Genomic DNA, 21,213 nt, shown 5'->3' with positions numbered 1-21,213 from the left:
ATAGATAGATAGATAGATAGATAGATAGATAGATAGATAGATAGATAGATAGATACCGTGTTTCCCCGAAAGTAAGACAGTGTCTTACTTTCTTTGTATCCCCAAAAGCCCCACTATGTCTTACTTTCGGGGTATGTCTTATATTGGAAAAAAATTGTCGAATTTTTTGTTTTAACCATAAAATTAACATTTAGACGCGGTGACGTATGGAGGGGGGCGGCGCGGAAGTGGGCAGAAGGCGGCGCTCATTAAGATCAGAGGGAGGCGGCAGACACGGTGACGTATGGAGGGGGGGCGGCGCGGAAGTGGGCAGGAGGCGGCGCTCATTAAGATCAGAGGGAGGTGGCAGACGCGGCAACGTATGGAGAGGGGGACGGTGCGGACGTGGGCAGGAGGCGGCGCGCAGCTAGATGAGAGGGAGGCGGCAATACCCCCGTGTTTCCCTGAAAGTAAGACATATGTCTTACTTTCGGGATATGGCTTATATTAGCCGACCCCCCTGAAACCCCCGATACGTCTTACAATCGGGGGTGTCTTACTATCGGGGAAACAGGGTAGATAGATGTAGTTAGATAGAGGTAGATGGATGGATGGATGGATGGATGGATGGATGGATGGATGGATGGATGGATAGGCAGACAGACAGACAGACAGACAGATAGATGGATGATAGATAAGCAGACAGATAGATGGATAGATGATAACAGGTGACATTAACAGTTAAACAGATTGATAATTGAGAACTGTAGAAGACGTACAGTTTAATGTACTTGTATACACATGGAAATACTACAACACAATTTACTGTAAAAGGGTTACAAAGGTTTAATGTATTTTCTTCTTCTTTGTTTGTGCCTTTTAATGTTTTGTCTGTACGGTTTTGCTTAAAGTCTTTACTTCAATGTCTTTTTTAATGTTTATAATCAATAAAAACTTTTTAAAAAAGAAACAAGTTGGTTATAAATTACTGTCCCTTTTCTGACTTTTATTTTTTTCCACCCACAGTCGTCTTTTTTAATATATAAAAGCTGCTGCTGAAAATCTCTTTGGCCTAATGGGATTTTCTCACCAGCGTTGAGTTCTTGGCTAATTCCCTCCGCCTTTCACCATAACCAACCAAACCAGAATAGTTTTGGGGTTGCCTTTCTTCCTCTTTGTTGTGTGTTCACATAGCTAGAGATTTATGCCTAAGCCCTCTTTTGCAAACCAAACACGCCTTTTCCTCGCCCAGCAGTCTTCAAAGAGCTTCCAATTCTTGTGAGATCTCTGGGTCCCCCCCCCAAAATGTTTCATTTTATTTGGATCCACCCATCCAGGTTCTTCCACCAGAATAACCTTCCCCTGGATTGCATCAGTGCAGAAGGCGTGTGATAAAGGCTCTTTTTTTTAATCTTAAAACGTTTGTGACATGAGCCAAAGACCAGGTCTGTCCACAAGTGAAAGTCCAGCTCTTCTGATTTATAGCTGAAAGCCTCACCACTTGCAAGGAGTGAGAGAAGAGCGAGTGGAACTCAAGGGGAGGTTGCTTGCTTGTGGCTATGGAGGGATTCCAGGCTGGTTCCTCTTTTGACGCCACCCCAGAGTTCTACGACTGCTTCTCTTAGACATCTCATTCTCCTCCTTCCCCATCTCTTCTCTCCTTTTCTCCTTCCTTCTCTCCTTCCTTCCCTTCCTTCCTTCCTTCCTCTCATTCCTCATCTCCTTCCTTCCTTCCCCTTTTCTTCCTTTTTTCTCATCCCATCTCCTTCCTTTCCTTCCTTCCTTTCTTCCTTCCTTCCTCCCTGCTTTCTTTTCCTTTCCTTTCCTTCCTTCCAGCTGGGATGATGATTAGCAGCTAGTTAGGGCTGGGGGAAAAAAGCTACATTCAGAGTATAAGATGCACCCAAATTATCAGCCTCTTTTAGGGAGGAAAAAGTTGCATCTTATACTCCGAAAAATATCGTAACCAGCGTCCACATTCGTGTCTAGTCTGTACTGTGAACCCAGCCCGGGCAAATATTATGAGCCGCCCCAAGTCCACGGAGAGGGGTGGTATATACGTCCAATTAATATATAAAATAAATAAACTGGCTTGTAGGCGAGTTGTTGTTGTTGTTGTTGTTGTTGTTGTTATTATTTATTAGATTTGTATGCCGTCCCTCTCCGAAGACTCGTAGCGGCTCACAACAACAAAACACAGTACAAATCCAATGATTAAAAAACCATTTAAAACCCTTAATATAAAAAACAGTCATACATCTCAGACAAACCATACATAAAACGGAAATGGCCCAGGGGAATCGATTTCCCCATGCCTGACGGCAGAGGTGGGTTTTAAGGAGTTTGCGCAAGGCAAGGAGGGTGGGGGCAATCCTGATCTCCGGGGGGAGTTGATTCCAGAGGGTTGGGGCCGCCACAGAGAAGGTCCTGCCAGACGACATTGTTTCGTCGATGGGCCCCGGAGAAGGCCAACTCTGTGGGACCTAACTGGTTGAGTTGACCCACAGTCCTCCCCCAACTCCACGGCGGCTGAAGGGATCGAGGCGTGTTCGCATCATGCGGGCACCGCCTGGGGCAAGGAGGCAGCTTTCACCGAGCGCGCGAAGCCCATTGTTCCCTGCCCCTCTGAAGTCTTGGCAGCGGCAGTGTTGCCTGTCAGCTCTTCTGAACCCTGTGCTGAAAAGCCCAACCTTGTGCCTGGCACACCCTGGGCGTTGCCAACCCGAGACAAGCTTTCCAGGAGCGTTTTATTACATGGATGTCAGACGCTCGAGGCAGGGGTGAACTCCCTCCTCGCCTTTATTCCGTTCCCACCGCTCAGCGGGTCCCTCGAGGGCATCGGTTGCTCCACAGAAGGGGCTGGTCCTTTTCCAAGCGATGCCAACCCAAGGACCAAACATGGCACTAAACACGATGGTTGGCTGGTGGACAGAAAAAGCTCCCAAAAAATAAAATAAATAAAACGGGCTTTGTCCGCAGGGCAGTCAGAAAATAGGCAACCCTTGTAGGAGAAGGGAGTGCCAGGAGCTGGTTCTGGAAAAACAAGGCATCCCAGCAAGCTGAACGGGGTTAAGAGGCAACGTGTAAATAGAAACATGGAAACCTAGAAGACTGACGGCAGAAAAAGACCTCCTGGTCCATCTCGTCTGCCCTTATACTATTTCCTGTATTTGATCTCAGGATGGATCTATGTTTATCCCAGGCAGGTTTAAATTCAGTGACTGTGGATTGACCAACCACGTCTGCTGGAAGTTTGTTCCAAGCATCTACTACTCTTTCAGTAAAATAATATTTTCTCACGTTGCTTCTGATCTTCCCCTCAACTAACCTCAGATTGTGCCCCCTTGTTCGTGTGTTCACTTTCCTATTAAAAACACATAGAAGCATAGAAACATAGAAGATTGACAGCAGAAAAAGACCTCCTGGTCCATCTAGTCTGCCCTTTTACTATTTCTTAGACTATTATCTTAGGATGGATGGATGTTTATCCCAGCCATCTTTAAATTCAGTTCCTGTGGATTTACCAACCACGTGTGCTGGAAGTTTGTTCCAAGCATCTACTACTCTTTCAGTCAAATAATATTTTCTCACATTGCTTCTAACCCAGATTGTGCCCCCTTGTTCTTGTGTTCACTTTTCTATTAAAAACACTTCCCTCCTGAACCTTATTTAACCCTTTGACATATTTAAATGTTTTGATCATGTCACATATTTAAATGTTTCAAATAGGCCCGCAACTGGCGCACCAGACGAACCTGGGCAAACGTCCCCCTCACCACAGCTGAAAGATGATGGTCCAAGGTCAGTTGTGGATCGAGGAGGATGTCCAAGTTGTGGACCATTTCTGAGGGGGTCAAACGTCCCCCCCAGGGTAATGGACAGACAAATGGACGTGTCCTTGAGAGGCAGAACCTACAACCACTCTGTCTTGTCGGGAGTTAGTTATTGCTGTTCACCTACAGACAGAATCTTGCTGGAGTAAAGTAACTGTCTCCATAACTATACAAGCAGTTCTTAACCAGCTACAGTTTGTAACCTTTCGAAGTTAAAATGTCACTACAATGGCACTTTGTCTTCTGGGAGGCAGGCCTCTCCTCTTGGACTGCAGGCTACAGTCCACCCCATTATGGTAGTGAAACATCTGTAACAGCCCACGACTCACAACTTTTATGACGCACAATTTGTATTCCAAGCCGGGAGCTTTTTGTGAACTGTTTGGAATAAAAATGTTGAGTCACACCCATACATACAAAAAAGATGCTTCCAGGCTCTTTCGGATTACAGGTTGTTAGAGTTGGAAGGGACCTTGTAGGTCATCTAGTCCAACCCCCCCTTGCTCAAGCAGGAGTCCCTATAAGGAGGAACTTTCTGACGGCGAGAGTGATCAACCAGTGGAACAGAAGTTGCCTGCGGAGGTTGTGAGAGCTCCAACATTTGAGACTTTCAAGGGGAGATTGGATTTGTACTGTGTTTTGTTGTTGTGAGCCGCTCCGAGTCTTCGGAGGGGGTGGCATACAAATCTAAATAATAATAATAATAATAATAATAATAATAATAATAATAATAATAATAATACCTTTCCCTGGGGGGGGGTTTACTTTGAGATATTCTTAGTTGTGTGTGTCTGTGTGTGGTTTGTTATCTTTTGCTACTTTGTGTTGTATATGTGTAAATAATACTTTGTTAAATACTAAGTCTGTGTCTTACTGGCTAGATCCACACAAGTACACCACTGCAATAACTCTGCTGTGTGTGTGTCGACGGTTTTGCACAAGGCTGCATTGGGACATACTAACATGCATGAAGCAAAAAATACAAAACATTGAAGAAAAACATTGAAAAAAGGGCCACAAGAAGGATCAAGGCAACGGAGCCCCCCCCTTATGAAACCAGGTTGCAACGCCTCCGTCTCTTCAGCCTTGAAAGAGGGCGTTGAAGGGGGGACTTGATCGAAGGGAATAAAATCCTGCATGGGATAGAAAAGGTGGACGGAGAATAATCCTTTTCTCCATCCCACAATACTAGGACGAGGGGCCCCTCCCTGAAGCTCAGAGGTAAGAGAGTGAGGACAAATCAAGGGAAATATTTCTCCACCCAGAGGGTCCTTGGTTGGTGGGATTCCCTTCCAGAAGAGGTCGTGACAGCTGTCAGCCTGGAGAGCTTCAAGGCAGGATGAGACAGATTCATGGATGCCAAGTGTATCATAGGTGGTAATTGAAATGGATGTCCATGTGTCGCCTCTATGTTGGTTGAGGCAGGCAGGGTTCCCTTGGGTTCCATGTGTTGGGGGTCAAGGGAAAGGGAGGGTCTTGCCTTCTCTTTCTGCTCAACATCCCCATGGACAATTGGGGGCCCACTGGGGGCCACAGAATGCTGGACTTCATTGGCTTTGGCCCCATTCAGCAGGGCTCTTCTTAGGTTCTTGTGGTGGCACCGATAGGACTGGCACTGGAGCAGTCGTGTGCAAATTGTGCAATCCGACGGCCATTACCGGTGCCTCGTTATCTATTGCACTGGCAGCAACCCATAACTGGTGATGACCTTTTTTGACCTTGTAATAAGTCTATGGGGAAGCCAAGATTTTTCTGAACTACCTTGTCACTCATTTAACAACTCTGGTGATTCAGTTAATAACAGTGCCAAGGAAGGTTGTAAACATAGCAAAACTCACTTGACAAAATGTTGGGCTCAACAACACATCCCGGCCCAAAAGTTTGGTGGGTGAAAGGGGGGGGCAGCAGTGCCTCCCTGGATGAAGAGAGGAGGGGGGTGGGCAAACCTGGATGCCAACTTTACCCTCAATATTAAACATTTTACATCTTTTCCTAACTCGAGGACTCACTTTGCTGGTTCGGGTCTCACATTTATTATTATTTATTAGATTTGTATGTCAAATAAATCCTCCTCTGACTTTAATAATAATAATAATAATAATAAGTCTACAGAGAGGGGCGGCATACAAATCTAATAAATAATAATGATAATAATAATAATAATAATAATAATAATAATAATAATAATAATAATAATAAGAACAACAACAACAACAAGTGGGAAGGAATCTTGGAGGTCTTCTAGTCCAACCCCCTGCTTAGGCAGGAAACCCTACACTACTTCAGACAGATGGTTATCCAACATCTGCTTAAAAACTTCCAGTGTTGGAGTATTCATAACTTCTGGAGGCAAGCTGTTCCACTGATCAACCGTTCTCACTGTCAGGAAATTTCTTTAGTTCTAAGTTGCTTCTCTCCTTCTTTAGTTTCCACCCATTGCTTCTTGTTCTATCCTCAGGTGCTCTGGAGAATAGCTTGACTCCTTTGTGACAGCCCCTGAGATATTGGAACACTGCTATCATGTTTCCCCTGGTCCTTCTTTTAATTAAACTAGCCATGGTCAGTTCCTGCAACCGTTCTTCAAATGTTTCAGCCTCCATTTATCCCCTAATCATCTTTGTGACTCTTCTCTGCACTCTTTCTAGAGTCTCAACATCCTTTTTGCATAATGGTGACCAAAACTGACTTTAGGATTCCAAGTGTGGCCTCACCAAGGCCTTGTAAAGTGGTATTAACCCTTCGTGTGATCTTGATTCTATCCCTCTGTTGAACTGTGGTGGCTTTATTTTTGGCAGCTGCTGCCCACGGCTGGCTCCTATTTGAATGGTCATCCACTAGGACTCTAAGGTCTCTGTCACAGTTACTACTGTTGAGCAAGGTACCATATATACCAGGGGTGGGCAATTAATTTTGCCATAGGGCTGCAGGAGAAATTGGGATGGTTTTAGAGGGCCGGACTAATATAATTAACTCAGTTCTATCCAATACTGTATATAATTGGGTAGAACAGAGTTAACTATATTATAATTATATATTATATATTATATAAGTGTTGGTTATGACCTATAAAGCCCTTCATGGCATCGGACCAGAATATCTCCGGGACTGTCTTCTGCCACACGAATCCCAGCGACCAGTTAGGTCCCACAGAGTGGGCCTTCTCCGGGTCCCGTCGACTAAACAATGTCGTTTGGTGGGACCCAGGGGAAGAGCCTTCTCTGTGGCGGCCGCGACCCTCTGGAACCAACTCCCCCCAGATATCAGAGTTGCCCCCACCCTCCTCGCCTTTCGTAAGCTCCTTAAAACCCACCTCTGTCGTCAGGCATGGGGGAATTGAGATATTCCTTCCCCTAGGCTTATAAAATTTATGCATGGTATGTATGTATGATTGGTTTCTTAAATTGGGGTTTTTTACATTACTTTTAATATTAGATTTGTTCATATTGTCTTTTTACTGTTGCTAGCCGCCCCGAGTCTACGGAGAGAGGTGGCATACAAATCTAATAGATAGATAGATAGATAGATAGATAGATAGATAGATAGATAGATAGATAAATAAATAATATCTTGAACACCCAGTTCTTATCTAGAAAAGTTGGACCGATCTCCGCGGGCCGGTCACAGACAGGTGGACAGCATCTGGCCCTCAGGCCGCATCTTGACCACGTCTGATATATACTGTACCTGTGCGTTTTGTTTTTCTTGCCTGAATCTGGAACTTGGATTTTTTCACCCTTGAGTTTCATTTTGTTAGATTTCCTTCAATGCCGGCGTGTGGGAAACCAAGCATTCACGTACAGGGCTCTGGTTTTCTGTGCTTCGGTTTCCCTCCCCTCCTTCCGGGGCTGAAGGCGGAGTATTTGAGCCGCCCTCCGTCCCTTGCAGTGAATCTGGCTGGGCACAGGAACGTCCCATCCGGGGCCTTAACCGCTACTCTCTCCTAGCGAGATCGGCTTCTAACCTTCATCACTTACGTAAATCAGTCTCCAGAGTCAACCGTGCTCCAGGGCAATTTTACAACTTTTGATGTTTAATCTCTGGTTCTATCCCTAGATGCAAATTATGACTCTGGGAAAATCCGTGGGCTGCTTTTATCCAGAACGGGACGTGCTCTTCAGAGCTGGGAACGGAACCACCCAGATGTCTAAAGGAGGCTGCCTTGAAGAGAAATAACAGGACAGCAAGGGTTGGAAGGGACCTCGGAGGTCATCTAGTCCGAACCCCTTGAGGAGATCCTCCACTGTTAAAAGACAATTGGCTGGCCGACCTCTTCTTAAAGACTTCCAGTGGTGGGGCACCTGCAACCTCTGGTGGCAAGCAGTTCCACTGTTCTCGCTATGAAGAAGGACCTTAGGATGGTCTTAGAACAGAGGCCTTCTAACTTGGCAACTTTAAGACTTGTGGACTTCAACTCCCAGAATTCCTCAGCCAGCCATGAATGATAGAGTTGGAAGAGCCCAGAAGGGTCATCTAAGTTAGGGGTCTCCAACCTTGGGAACTTTATATTATTTCTTTATTTGTTTGTTTTGTCATGTACATATGGGTGGAATACAAAGATATAACAATATTTATATGCATGATACCAGTAAGAGAGAAACATTAGGACAGGGGACGGAAGGCAGGCTGGTGCACTTATGCACGCCCCTTACTGACCTCTTAGGAATCGGGAGAGGTCGACACTGGACAGTCTAAGGGTCAGGTTTTGGGGGTTAATGATGATACTACCGAGTGAGGTAGTGAGTTCCAGGCATCAAGTACTCGGTTACTAAAGTTGTATTTCCTGCAGTCGAGTTTGGAGCGGTTTGAGTTTGTGTGCTCGTGTGTTGTTGTGGTTGAAGCTGAAGTAGTTGTTGACAGGAAGGACATTGTAGCAGATGATTTTATGGGCTATGCTTAGGTCGTGTTTAAGGCGACGTAGTTCTAAGCTTTCTAAACCTAGGATTGTAAGCCTAGTTGTGTAGGGTATTCTGTTGCGAGCGGAGGAGTGGAGGGCTCTTCTCGTAAAGTATCTCTGGACGTTTTCTAGAGTGTTTTCTGGTGTGGGTTCCAGACAGATGAGCTGTATTCAAGGATTGGTCTGGTAAAAGCTTTGTATGGTCTGGTTAGTAGTGTGAGATTACTGGAGCAGAAGATACGTAGGATTAAGTTAACAACTCTCGAAGCCTTTTTGGCGATGTTGTTGCAGTGGCCTTTGGCACTGAGGTCATTGGATAGGAGTCTTCCAGGGTCTTTTATGGAGTGAGGATTGTCTGCAAGGTCTTGTTTATTCAGCTTGTATTTGGTGCTCTGATTGTTTTGCCAATGTGCAGGACAGAGCACTTGAAGAACTTGAAAACCTGTGGACTTCAACTCCCAGAATTCCTCAGTCAGCCATGTCCGTTTCCTGTTCTCTTATCACCTAAAGTGGAGAGATTGCAGAGGAAGGGATTATAGGAGAGTCAGCTATGCCGGCTGGGGGAATTCTGGGAATTGAAGTCCATAAAGTTTTCAAGTTGCCAAGTTTGAAGAGCTTGGCTCTAGAGCAGGGGGTTTCTAGAATGTGATGGCTGGAGAATTCTGGAAGTCCACAAGTCTTAAAAGTCACCAAGTTTGGAGACCCCCAACCTTAGAAGCATGGAAACTGAGTAGGATTTCACCCAAATCTGTCCCCAACAAAATATTGAAATGGCTCTTTTGTGGATCACGCAAGAGGATTCCCAAAGGAACTGTCATAGGTATTTTTCTTCCAAGCTGACACCAACTTGATGGATCGACCAAGTTCAGAACTTCCTAGTTTACAGAATTGTTACAACAAACTGTTGTAAGTTGAGGACTACCATAGAGAACATTCTATACCCCTCCCCAAAATTCTCAATCTATATATGTAAAGCTAGAAGAAGTAATATTGTTAAGTGTAAATATATCTGGAAATGAAATACTGTAGTTGCAAAAGAGGTTAGTATTTATTTTATCTGTTTATATTTCATGTATTTTTGTATATCTTATTTAATAAGTGGTTTGTTTATAACTAAAAAACTCAATAAAGATTGAAAGTAAAAGAAACAGACTATCATTTAATTTCCTATCTATATTCTAGCATATCTAAAGATGTTTTTCTTCTTCATTCCCTTGAAATCTCCTCAATGTGGTGTATTTAAGTCATTTATTTTCCTTCATGATCATTTTTAAAAATTTGTTTCACTAATTATTTTTTAGTTTTTGCAGCCAATTTTACTATTTCTCTCATATTTTATAGAAGGCAAAATCTACTTTCTCTTTTATACGCATAGTTAATCTATTCATTTCTGCCAATCCCATTATTTTGTTTTTGATGTGTACATTTTTTTCTTTTATTCTTTTAAGGATAAGTAAGTTACATTAATTTGATCAAGGATTTTTATTTGCTATGAAAAATTAAGTTATTAATAATTAAGTAATTAAGTCTTTATTACTAATACAACTTACTATTATTAATTAATAATATATTATTACAAGGAATAGAGCAAAATTGAAAAAGTATGTATGCTATCGATATGAAAATCTACAAATAATTTAGAAACTGTTGTGGTTAGCTCTGGCCCAGCTCCTGCCCCAAGGACTGTGGATGTGGGGGAGACATCCACATGCTGCAGGCCTGTTTTGTCCCCCCCTCCCCCGTGGAATCTGCTGATGAAGGCTCCTCTGACCAAGAAGACATGAGTGACAGGGAGGAGGAGAGTGGGGCAGACAGCTCAGAAGGAGATCAATTATCTAGCTCCTCCTTGGATTTGGAACAAGAGTTAATGATACAGCCACGCATGCGGAGAGCGATGCATAGGCAGCAACAACCGAGAGATTATTATCAAAGAAAATGAGGCCACCTGTGGTTGGGTGGGGCTGTGGTCATTAGTGAGGCTGCTATAAAGAGCAGCCTGTGGGTTTGGTCATTGTGGAGGATTATCTGATCCTTGGGTTTCGTGCCTGCTTTGCTGACTTTGACCTTTTGTGTGCTGATTTTTCCCCGCTTTGAAACTAAACCAGAGCAAAGTGTGTTTCACTTTGTGAAAGAAGAAGGACTGTGAATTGCCTCACAGCTGCAAGCTAAGTATCACAGAACTGATAAGGGACTTGTACAAATTACCAGTTTGTTTGGAGACGAGGGCTCTTTGCTATACCAAAAGAGGGCTTGGTTTAAGTGAACTTTCATTATAAAGAACATTGTTTTGAATTTTCAAACGTGTGTGTGTCTGAAATTTGTACCTGTGAATTTTTGGGAGGAGTCTACCAGAGAGCTCGACAGAACAGAAACGCATAAATTAAAACACCTAAGTAAAGAGAGACTAAGGTCATGTTTTTAAAGTTGTGTGTATATTCTTGTATGTAACTCATATTTGTATATAAAATTATTCTTTCTCTAATAAATAATAAAAGAGATTAAAAGTAAAAATAAATTCCCCACCTTGAACCCTCCAAACATCTACACAACAGACCAAGTAATAAAACGACCACCTCGAACGCGAGGAAACATTTCATGTGGCTTTTATAACGTGGTTTATTTACACTGGCATTGACAAGAGAGTGGTTATGGTTCTCATCCTTTTTGGTTTGTCAAATTAATACTTCGTACAAGTCGTGAACCACCTGTAGATACAGTGGTTGAAGCGACGCAAATAAAACAACTTTTGAAATCTAGGACTCTTGAAGTTTGCCATCTCTCCCTCCCCTTGTGGGGGGGTTTCTGCACCCCGTGCCCCCTTTGCTGGGGGGCAGACACACAATGTAGAGGGTTTTCTCCACCCATAGCAGGTTGCAATCAAGCCTTTCCCCATTTAAAAAACAAAACAAAACACAATTTAATAATAAAAAAAAGAATGCAAAAGGAAAAAAAACTGTGGTTCTGAGGCAGCCCCTTTCCCCAAAGAAAGACAAGTAACTTTTTTTTTTTAAAAAAAGAACTGATGTAAAAAGATTCTAGGATGTTACAAAAACAACAACAAGGTACAACACAAAATCTCTACTTACAAAACCTTTTTTTCTTTTTTTAGGTTAATCTTCCCGACGACGCACGGAAGCAAAAACTGGTAGAAAAACAGGACCGATAAAGCTCTTTGTAGAGAGACGGTGGGAAGAGCGGAGGGAGGCCAGCACTGCAAGGTTGGCGGTGGGGGGAAGAACCGAGGACAGAGGGGCACAAGCGAGCGAAGGCTGGGCGGGAAAAGTCGCCGTTTCCCAAAGCTCAGGTTCACAAAAGTCCTTCAGGTTTGCAAAGCACCTGCGTTTGAAAAATTCACCTTCCTGAAGGTTAAATGGAGGTGGAGGAAGAGAAAGGGAAGGAGGAAGGAAGGAAGGAAGGAAGGAGAGAGAGAGGGAGGGAAGGATGGGGCCAGGGAGGGAGAGATAGAAAAGAAGGAAGGTAGGAAGGGATAGAGAGAGGAAAGGAAAGAGAGGGAGGAAGGGACAGAGAAAGAGAGAGGAAGGAATGGTGGTAGGATGTCAGGGAGGGAAGGATAGAGAAAGGAATGGAAGAAGGAAGCAGGGAAAGGAAGGAGAGAGGGAGGATGGAAGGGAGAGATAGAAAAGGGAGGAAGGGATAGAGAGGAAAGGAGAGAGAGAGAGAGGAAGGAAAGAAGGAACGGGGTAGGGAGGGAAGAAAAGAGGGAGGAAGAGGAGGAAGAGAAAGGAAGGATGGTGGAAAGAAGGAATGGAAAGATAAAGAGAGAGGAAGGAAGCAGGGGAGAGAAGGAGAGAGGGAGGGCAGAAGGGAGAGACAGAGGGAGAAAAGAAGTACGGGAGGAAGATTTAGAGTGGTGGTAGGATGTAAGGAAGGGAGGGACAGAGAGAGAAATGAAGAGAGGGAGGGAGGGAGGGAAGAAGGAATGGGGTACGGAGGGAAGGAAAGAGGGAGGAGGAGGAGAAAGGAAGGATGGTAGAAAGAAGGAAGGGAGGGGGGAAGAAAGAAAGGAGGACAGAAAGAAGAGAAAGAGGGAGGAAGAAAGGATTCAAAAGAGGCATGGCCCATACACCGCGGTGACACGGAGTTCCCTGCGCTCTCCCAGAAACCCAGCAAATATTCTGGGAAAAACCAGACCACAACTTGTGGCTGATAATAACAAAGAACTAAACGCACTCAATTCGGTCAAAGAGTTTGGTGAACTCCCAAGAAATGTAGAAAGAAATGTTTGCCAGACAAACAATCCCGTCATTTTGGGGCAGGGGTGCCTTCCTTAATCGTAGCTGTCAACGCCACCCAGCCCTCACACCTGCAACCCCCAAGCTGTGATTGAGTAACACAACAACACAACAGTCAGCTTTTTAAGCTAAAAGCATAGAAAAAACACTCGGAAGCTGCGGGAGTTTGTGGCAATGCCGCTCGGCTCCCCTCCCGCCGATTCGGGGGGGTGGTGTCGGAACAGAAATGGGAGCGGTGGAGAGACCCTCTCGGGGTGGGGGGGTCTCCGGGCTGGCAGGGCGGGTGGGGAGTGGGTGGGTGGGCTTCACTCCCCTTCCTCTTTGATGCGCTGCTGCTTGTTCCGGCGCGCATCCAAGTCGAAGTTGAAGTCGTTCCAGTCGTCGCGGGGCGGGAAGGAGATTGTCTGGCGGAGCGTGAAGCGCACAGCGTCGATCACCCGCTCGCCCCGGGCCTCGTTGGAGCCCACGCTGACCGTGGAGGCCCCGCTGGCCGTGCGCAGGAGGTGCGGCGGGGAGGAGTAGTCGTGGAGCTGCCGGTGGTCCAGGAGGCCCTTCCAGATGGCGTGGCGGAACTGCTCGGGGATCTTCAGGCTCACCAGATCCTGCCGAGACAGAGAGAGAGAGAGAGAGTGAGCACCACGGAGAGAGACTGACCACATCACTCTTTCCTTCCTCAATTTTTGCCTTCTTTCCTTCCTTCTTTCTTTCTTTCTGCTTTCTTTCCTTCCTTCCTCAAATTTTGTCTTCTTCCCTTTCTTCCTTTTTTCTTTCTGGCTTCTTTCTTTACTTCCTCAATTTTTGTCTTCGTTCTGTCCCCATTTTTTTCCATCCTTCCTTCTCCTTTTTCTTTCTCCCTTCTTTTCTTCCTTCCTCAATTTTTCTCTTCTTTCCTTCCCTTTCTTCCTTTTTTTCACGCTGCCTTCCTCCCTTCCTTCCTCAATTTTTGTATTCCTTCCTTTCTTCCTTTTTTCTTTCTGGCTTCTTTCTTTACTTCCTCAATTCTTGTCTTCTTTCTGTCCCTATTTTTTTCCTTCCTTCCTTCTTCCTTTCTCCCTTCTTCTCTTCCTTCCTTCCTCAATTTTTGTCTTCTTTCCTTCCCTTTCTTCCTTTTTTTCACGCTGCCTTCCTTCCTTCCTCAATTTTTGTATTCCTTCCTTTCTTCAATTTTTATCTTTCCTTCCAACCCTTCTTGTTCTCATTCATTCAATTTTTATTCCTTCCTTCTTTCAATTGTCTTTTCTGTTCTTCCTTCCTCCCTCCCTCCCTGCAATGCTTTTGGCAACAGCCTGAATACACAGTCCTGAACGGTTCACTTAGTGACCGCTCAAAGTTACAACGGCATTGAAAAAAGTGATTTCTGACAGGTTCTCAAACTTACTGACCGTGGCCGAACACCCCATAGCCAAGTGATCAAAACTCAGCCCCTCGGCAACTGATCTGTATTTGTAACGGTTCACAGATTCACTTAATGACCGTCGTGGCTAATTTCACAACTGCGGGGATTGACCTCCAGGGCTTTCCCCACCCTCTGATGTCCAGCCACAAGCAAAAGAGGCAGTGAGGAAGCGCAGAGACCGCTGGGGATGAACCCCCAAGAGAACCCCATAGCAGCAGAGCACCCAGCTAAGCGAGCCATTGCAAGGGGGAGCAGTTACGAGAGGGATGGAATGGTGGGTAGGTGGGGGCGAGAAGGGCTGCAGGCTGCCAATCAGTGACCGGGGTTGTTTTGCAAAACAGCGCCGGGCATTTCCTGGGTCTCTGCTAAGAATCCGTGTTTTACTACAGTAACGGTAAAGTGCTGTGTTTCGGTAGGGAGGAATGATTTTAGGGACGCATAGGTGCAGCTGTGCGCCCCCGGCACGCTCACACAAGTCCCGTGTGAAATTTCGCTTCTGCGCATGGGTGGCAAGTGGAATCTCGTGTGAAGATGCTTGCTCAAAGGAGATTTCGGTGATTTTCAGATTTTTTTTGAATTTTGTATTTTTTGAAAATCACCGAAATCTCCCTCGCACAAACATCCTTGCGCAACATTTCACTTGCTGCACATGCGCAGAAGCGAAACCTCGTGCCGACGGGTATGTGCACCTGCTGGATGCGCGCCCCCGTGAGCACATCAGTAGTGCCAAAGATGGCAGGACTTTGTTGTTTTAGACCCACAATCTTGCAACACACACCCTACAACTGCGCGTGGCAGCTCAGGTGGAGAAGCGAGAGGCGGCTTTCCGTTCTCAATGACATGTGTGAGATTTCGCTTCTGCGCATGTGCGGCAAGGGGAATCTTGTGTGAAGATGCTCACGGGAGTGAGATTTTGGCAATTTTCGCCCATTTTGTTTTGAATTTTGTATTTTTTGAAAATCGCCAAAATCTTGCTCACTCGCGAAATTTCGCTTGCTGCACATGTGCAGGAGCAAAATCTTGTCCTGATGGGTGTGCGCACCCCTGTGAACGCATTGGTAGTGCCGAAGATGGCAGGACTTCGCTGTTTTAGACCCACATTCTTCCAACACACCCCGTACAACTGCGCGCGGCTGCTCAGGTATAGAAGGGAGAGGTGGCTTTCCGCTCTCAACGACCATCTGATAAATGTTTTCCACCGTCCACCACGTCTCCCCTCCAGAGGACACCGGCAATGCCAGCTGGGCTTGGCCACCCCCCCCCACTGCCTGCCGCCCCATTTCGCCCCCCGCCCGGGAAGCCAAAGGCCGAGTTCGGTTACTTACATCCATGGAGTAGTGTTCAATCTGATAGATGGTGGTCAGGCCTTGCGCCGTGAAATAATCCGCACAGGACGAGCAGCCCAGCCTCGCTAAGAAACTGCAGGGGGACGAGGGTGGACGAGAGAGGAAGAGGAGGAGAAGGAGGAGGAGGAAGGGAAAGAGAGAAGGAGAAATTGAGATGAGGAGGTCACCCAGACTGCAGAGCCCCCGACATGGCAAGATCCGCACCCGGCACGCTCTACAAAAGGGGGATATTTCTAGCTTGGGGTTTGAAAACCGGGGCCCTTCCTGGGTCTTCTCTGAGGGAGGAGACATTTCAAGAGCCAGCGAGGTAATTTCATCAGTGCTAGAAGGGAGGAGGGTTTGACTGGAGGAGGACAAAGAGGAAAAATAAGGAGGAGGAAAAATAGGAGGAGGGGGAGAGGGGGAAGAGGAGAGGCGGAGGAAGAGAAGAACAAGGAGGAAGAGAGGAGGAAAAATAAATAGGAGGAGGAGGAAGAAAAAGAGGAGAAGGAGGAATAGGAGGAAAAAGAGAAGAGGAAGGAGAAAAAAGGAGGAAGAAAGGGAGAATGAGGAAAAAGAGGAGGAGGAAGAAAAAGAGGAGAAGGAGGAGGAAACAAGAAGAAGGAGGACATGAGGAGGAAGAAGAGGAGGAGGATAAGGGGGAGGAGGAGAGGAGGAGGAAAAAAAGGAGGAGGAGGGGAGAGGGGAAGAGGAGGAAGAAGGGGGAGCAGCGGGGGGAGAAAGAAGAGGAGGAGGAAAAGGGACTGTGGGGTCCTCCTCCTCTTTCCCCCTCCTCTACATACACCCGTCTCCCTTCCAGCACTGATGATGTTACCTTGATGGTTCAAGAAACGTCTGCCAGAAACCTTGGACAGCCGGCAAGGGTCAGGAATGGCGTACTTCCTTTTGGCAGGAAAGCTGGGGGAGATCCAGCAACGGAGTGGGATGGAGGGCAGAGCCCCCCACCGCCCCAAGAAAGCCCCACTCTGGAGATTGTGCAATCGACAGCCAAAGTGGGGCCATTTGGGATCGGAGGCCGTCCACACAAGCCTAGCACATAGGGGGACTCCCGGTGAACAAAGCGGTGAGTAAGGGTAAGGGGTCCATCCCTTTGGACCGGCTGTCCTGGTGAGTTGTTTTGCTAGATCCCCCTGTAAAGATGCCTTCCCAAGCACCAAGCAGCACCGAAGCGAGGCCGCAGCCCACCCACCCGCCAAACCGAACCCCGGATGCAGAAACCGGGACCAGCCGAAACTCAGCCACAGCTTTTTAAGAAGAGGCTCGAGGGCAGAAGGTTTAAAAAAAGAGACCCCAACCACCCAGAGGAGATGGGGAAGAAGAGGGTCTAGGACAGTGATGGAGAACCTTTTTTCCCATGGGTGGCAAAAGCCCATGCCTGTGTGAGTGCCCACACCAATAATTCAATGGCTGGGGAGGGTGAAAATTGCCTCCCCTGCTGCCCCGGATGCCAAAAACAACCTGTTTCCAAACTTCTGGTGGGCCCGGTAAGCCCATTTTCTACACCCATTTTTCAAAAGTGCCCTCCCCCACCTCCCCCGGAGGGCTTCTGGAAGCCAAAAACACCCTCCCAGAGCCTCTGTGTGAGCCAAAAATCAGCTAGCCAGCATGCACATGCACATTGGAGCTGAGCTAGAACAATGGCTCGCGTGCCGGCAGATATGGCTCCATGTGCCACCTGCGGCATCCGTGCCATAGGTTCGCCATCACTGGTCTAGGATAACTCGCCGCGGCCAACTCGTCCACTTTAGAATCAGGATAGAATAGAGCGGGAAGGGACTTTGGAGATGTTCTAGTCCAGCCCTCCCCTCTGCAAGTTACCATGGGAAAATTCAGGGCTACATTAATCGTTTCATTTGGTTAAGTTCTACTACTGGGGACCAGGTTTGCGTCAAAATTATGGTCATTCCCGTATTTCCGGATTAGACTTTTATTTTATTATTATTAACATAATTTTATAGTAATTTTAAAAGTATTATAGACTTTTATATTATTATTATTATTATTATTATTATTATTATTATTATTATTATTATTATTATTATTACCACCACCATGCAGCACTGAAAAAAGAGAATTTTGAAGCCCTCGGTCTGCAAAGTTAGTCGAGCAGTGAGGAGGTGGATCAGCCGTGCAGTGCGATTTAGGTTAGGCTACGACTGGGAGTTGAAGTCCACAAGTCACCAAGGTTGCAGACCCCTGAGCTAGAAAGCGTTGTGGCTCACAAGTGGCTTGTGCAGCTGGCACCCAAGGAAATCCTGCTTGCTACCTAATCTAGATCACGAGGCACAGTTGATCGTTGCTCAGCTGATTGTTGGATATACCAATTCACACCACTTCGCCCAAACTGGTAGCATTTTTTTACTACCTGTTTGTCCGAAGTGGTAGCATTTTTTACTTATCGGTTCGTCCGAACTGGTAGCATTTTTTAATTACCTGTTCGTCTGAACTGGTAGCATTTCTTACTACCTATTCGTCCAAACTGGTAGTATTCTTTACTACCTGTTGATCCAAACTGGTAGCATTCTCTACTACCTGTTTGTCCAAACTGGTAGCGTTTTTTTACTACCTGTTCATCCGAACTGGTAGCATTTTTTAATTACCTGTTCATCTGAACCGGTAGTATTTCTTACTACCTGTTCATCCAAACTGGTAGCATTTTTTACTTATCTGTTCGTCTGAACTGATAGCATTTTTTACTACCTATTCGTCCGAACTGGTAGCATTTCATCTCTGGTTCAGGTGCAAAGTTATTGTGGGTCTGAAGGGTGTGTTAAAAAAGTCAAGATGGCCTCTGTACCTAAACCCCAGGGCCAAGATTTGAGGTCACCTTTCTGACTTTTTTTTTAAAATGCATCCTGCGGATGTCTGTGCCCCAGTCGGGCGAGCAGGTCCCTCCCATTCTCTTGCATGTGTATTGTGTAAACAACAATGCCTAGGAGATGCACAGAGAGAGAGAGCTTGTCCCTGCAGAAGTGAGGGAAACAGGCAGGTTGTTAAGCCAGTGCAAGAAGTTGCTTCCGCCAAGGGCACAGAATTCAAACTTGGGCTGGAACCGAACTCGCCACCCCGCCCAGTCTCCCACTAGCTCTCTCACTCACCTGACGATGCTGCAGTCTGTGGGGTAGGGCGGAGGTGGCGTGCAGTGGGAGGTGGAGGGCATGGAGAGGGGAGGGGCCAGCGTCTGGGTGGGGCTGAGCCCATTCATGTCGCCCGCCATCGTCATGTGGCCTCCCATCATTGGAACTGGGCGGAAGAAGGGAAGAAAGAGCACATCAAAGACAAGCTAGGGGATTCTGGGAGTTGGAGTCCACCAATCTTAAAGCATGCTGGCTAGGGGATTCTGGGAGTTGGAGTCCACGTATCTTCGAGTGGCCAAATCTGAGAAGCACTTTGGATCTAATGTCACAGATTTTTGGGTTTGATTTTGAAATCATGGCTGTGAATCATTACAGTCGTTAAGTCATATACAATTTTGTGTGTGTGCGTGTGAGTGCCATAACTTCAAAACCCCCATCACCATTGAAGCCACAACCTTGATGTTGTTTCTACAAAAACCTTGTGCTGAATTGTGACGGGTGGAATAATTTGCAACACCGGGGGGGGGGGGGTGTCGCCCACTTACAATTTTGCAGAAACTGCAGCTGCTCGACTGGGAGACTTTTGGGCCAGCCCCTCTTCCTTCTTCTCTGCCCACCCCACCCCACAGGGTTGTCGTTGCGAGGAAACAGGAGGGGGGAGAGTTTGTTCCCTTGAGGAATTTAACAAGATAAAGAAAGGGGGGGGGGTCCGCGATGGGACTTACTGTTGGCTCCCATGCTGTCAGGGATGCTGGTGGGGGTCAGGTTGTTGCGTTGTTGGGGGTTGATGAGTTGGCTGACGGAGGGCAGCTTGTTCATGCCGCTGATCTTGCCAAGCGGTGGCGAAGTGGACACGTAGGACGTCTGAGGCTGGAGGGAGTTTCTGGAAGAGAGGAAGGGACAGTTGAAGGGGCGGCAGAAAGGAAAACCCTGGTTGTGCCCTGATACCAAAGGATTTTGGAGTAAAATACACAAATGGTTTGTTGGTCGGTCGGTCAGTCTATCTAATCTCTCTCTCTCTCTCTCTCTCTCTATCATATCTCTCTCTCTCTCGCTCTCTATCATCTATCTATCTATCTATCTATCATCTATCTATCTATCTCTATCTCTCTCTCTCTCTCTCTATCTATCATCCATCTATCTATCTATCTATCTATCTATCTATCTATCTATCTATCTATCTCTCTCTCTCTCTCTATCTATCATCCATCTATCTATCTATCTATCTATCTATCTATCTCTCTCTCTATCATCTATCTATCATCTATCTATCTATCTATCTATCTATCTATCTATCTATCTATCTATCTCTATATATATATCAATCATCTATCTATCTATCTATCTATCTATCTATCTATCTATCTATCTATCTCATCTCTCTCTCTCATCTCTCTCTCTCTCTATCATCTCTCTCTCTCTCTCTCTCTCTCTCTCTCTCTCTCTCTATCTATCTATCTATCTATCTATCTATCTATCTATCTATCTATCTATCTATCTATCCAATCAAGGGTGACTTGATCAAAGTATATAAAATCCTGCATGGGATAGAAAAGGTGGATAGAGAAAAATCCTTTTCTCTATCCCACAATACTAGGACGAGGGGTCTCTCCCTAAAGCTCAGAGGTAAGAAAGTGAGGACAAATCAAGGGAAATATTTCTTCCCCCAGAGGGTCTTTGGTTGATGGGATTCCCTTCCAGAAGAGGTCGTGACAGCTGTCAGCCTGGAGACCTTCAAGCAGGATTGGACAGATTCAGGAATGCCAAGTGTATCGGTGGTTATTGAAACGGATTTCCAAGTGCCACCTCTATGTTGGTTGAGGCAGGCAGGGTTCCCTTGAGTACCATTTGTTGTGGGTCCAGGGAAAGGGAGGGTCTTGCCTTCTCCTTCTTCTCAAGATCCCCATGGACAATTGGGGGGCCACTGTGTGACACAGAATGCTGGACTCGATGGGCTTTAGCCCCATTCAGCAGGGCTCTTCTTAGGTTCTTATCTATCTATCTATCCATCCATCCATCCATCCATCTATCATCTATCTATTCGACTTCCATGCTGCCCAATCCCAAAGGACCCTGTCCTCCAAGCCTCCAAGAAAGACGTTTATCTGCTATTTTTGAACTCCAGCCGACCGTTCTGAAGAAGATCCCTCAATCCAAAGCTTTTTCCACCTCCAAAAAAAAAAAAAAGCAACTGGACTTTCTCCCTTTGGAAACATTGTGCTTCTTATCCAGGAAGCTTCTTCCGTTCATGGATGAGAAGCAAAACATTTTCAAGGGGAAAAAAAACCAACCAAGAAAGTCCAGTGGCCTTTTTGTTTTTTGGGGGGAATCCCTTGGTGGGGGAACCACCATGACCTGAGTGTCTCCATTGAAGGATCCTACAAATCAAGTCAATTCTGATTCTTCCAACTCAACGCTGCAAAAATAAATAAATA

At 46.0% G+C, this 21,213-nt stretch overlaps 1 protein-coding gene across 7 annotated transcripts in view; it reads right to left on the bottom strand.

Annotated features, from left to right (window-relative positions):
• Positions 1-11,304: 11,304 nt before the first annotated feature.
• Positions 11,305-21,213, bottom strand: part of TP63 (tumor protein p63) — a 159,516-nt gene continuing 149,607 nt past the window's right edge. For 5 of the 7 annotated variants that reach the window (XM_070753838.1, XM_070753839.1, XM_070753843.1 and 2 more), the window contains 4 exons: positions 19,504-19,661; positions 18,800-18,944; positions 15,681-15,774; positions 11,305-13,561 (listed from right to left, as the gene is read on the bottom strand). In XM_070753838.1, the coding sequence (XP_070609939.1) occupies positions 13,265-13,561; positions 15,681-15,774; positions 18,800-18,944; positions 19,504-19,661 (694 nt within the window). In that variant the 3' untranslated portion in view covers positions 11,305-13,264. The remainder of the gene's footprint in view (positions 13,562-15,680; positions 15,775-18,799; positions 18,945-19,503; positions 19,662-21,213) is intronic. The other 2 variants (XM_070753842.1, XM_070753844.1) reach the window with 1 other exon arrangement.

This window comes from Erythrolamprus reginae, chromosome 5 (genome assembly GCF_031021105.1).
Source record: "Erythrolamprus reginae isolate rEryReg1 chromosome 5, rEryReg1.hap1, whole genome shotgun sequence".
Taxonomy (NCBI): Eukaryota; Metazoa; Chordata; class Lepidosauria; order Squamata; family Dipsadidae; genus Erythrolamprus; species Erythrolamprus reginae.
This window is presented reverse-complemented; position numbering and strand designations above follow the sequence as displayed.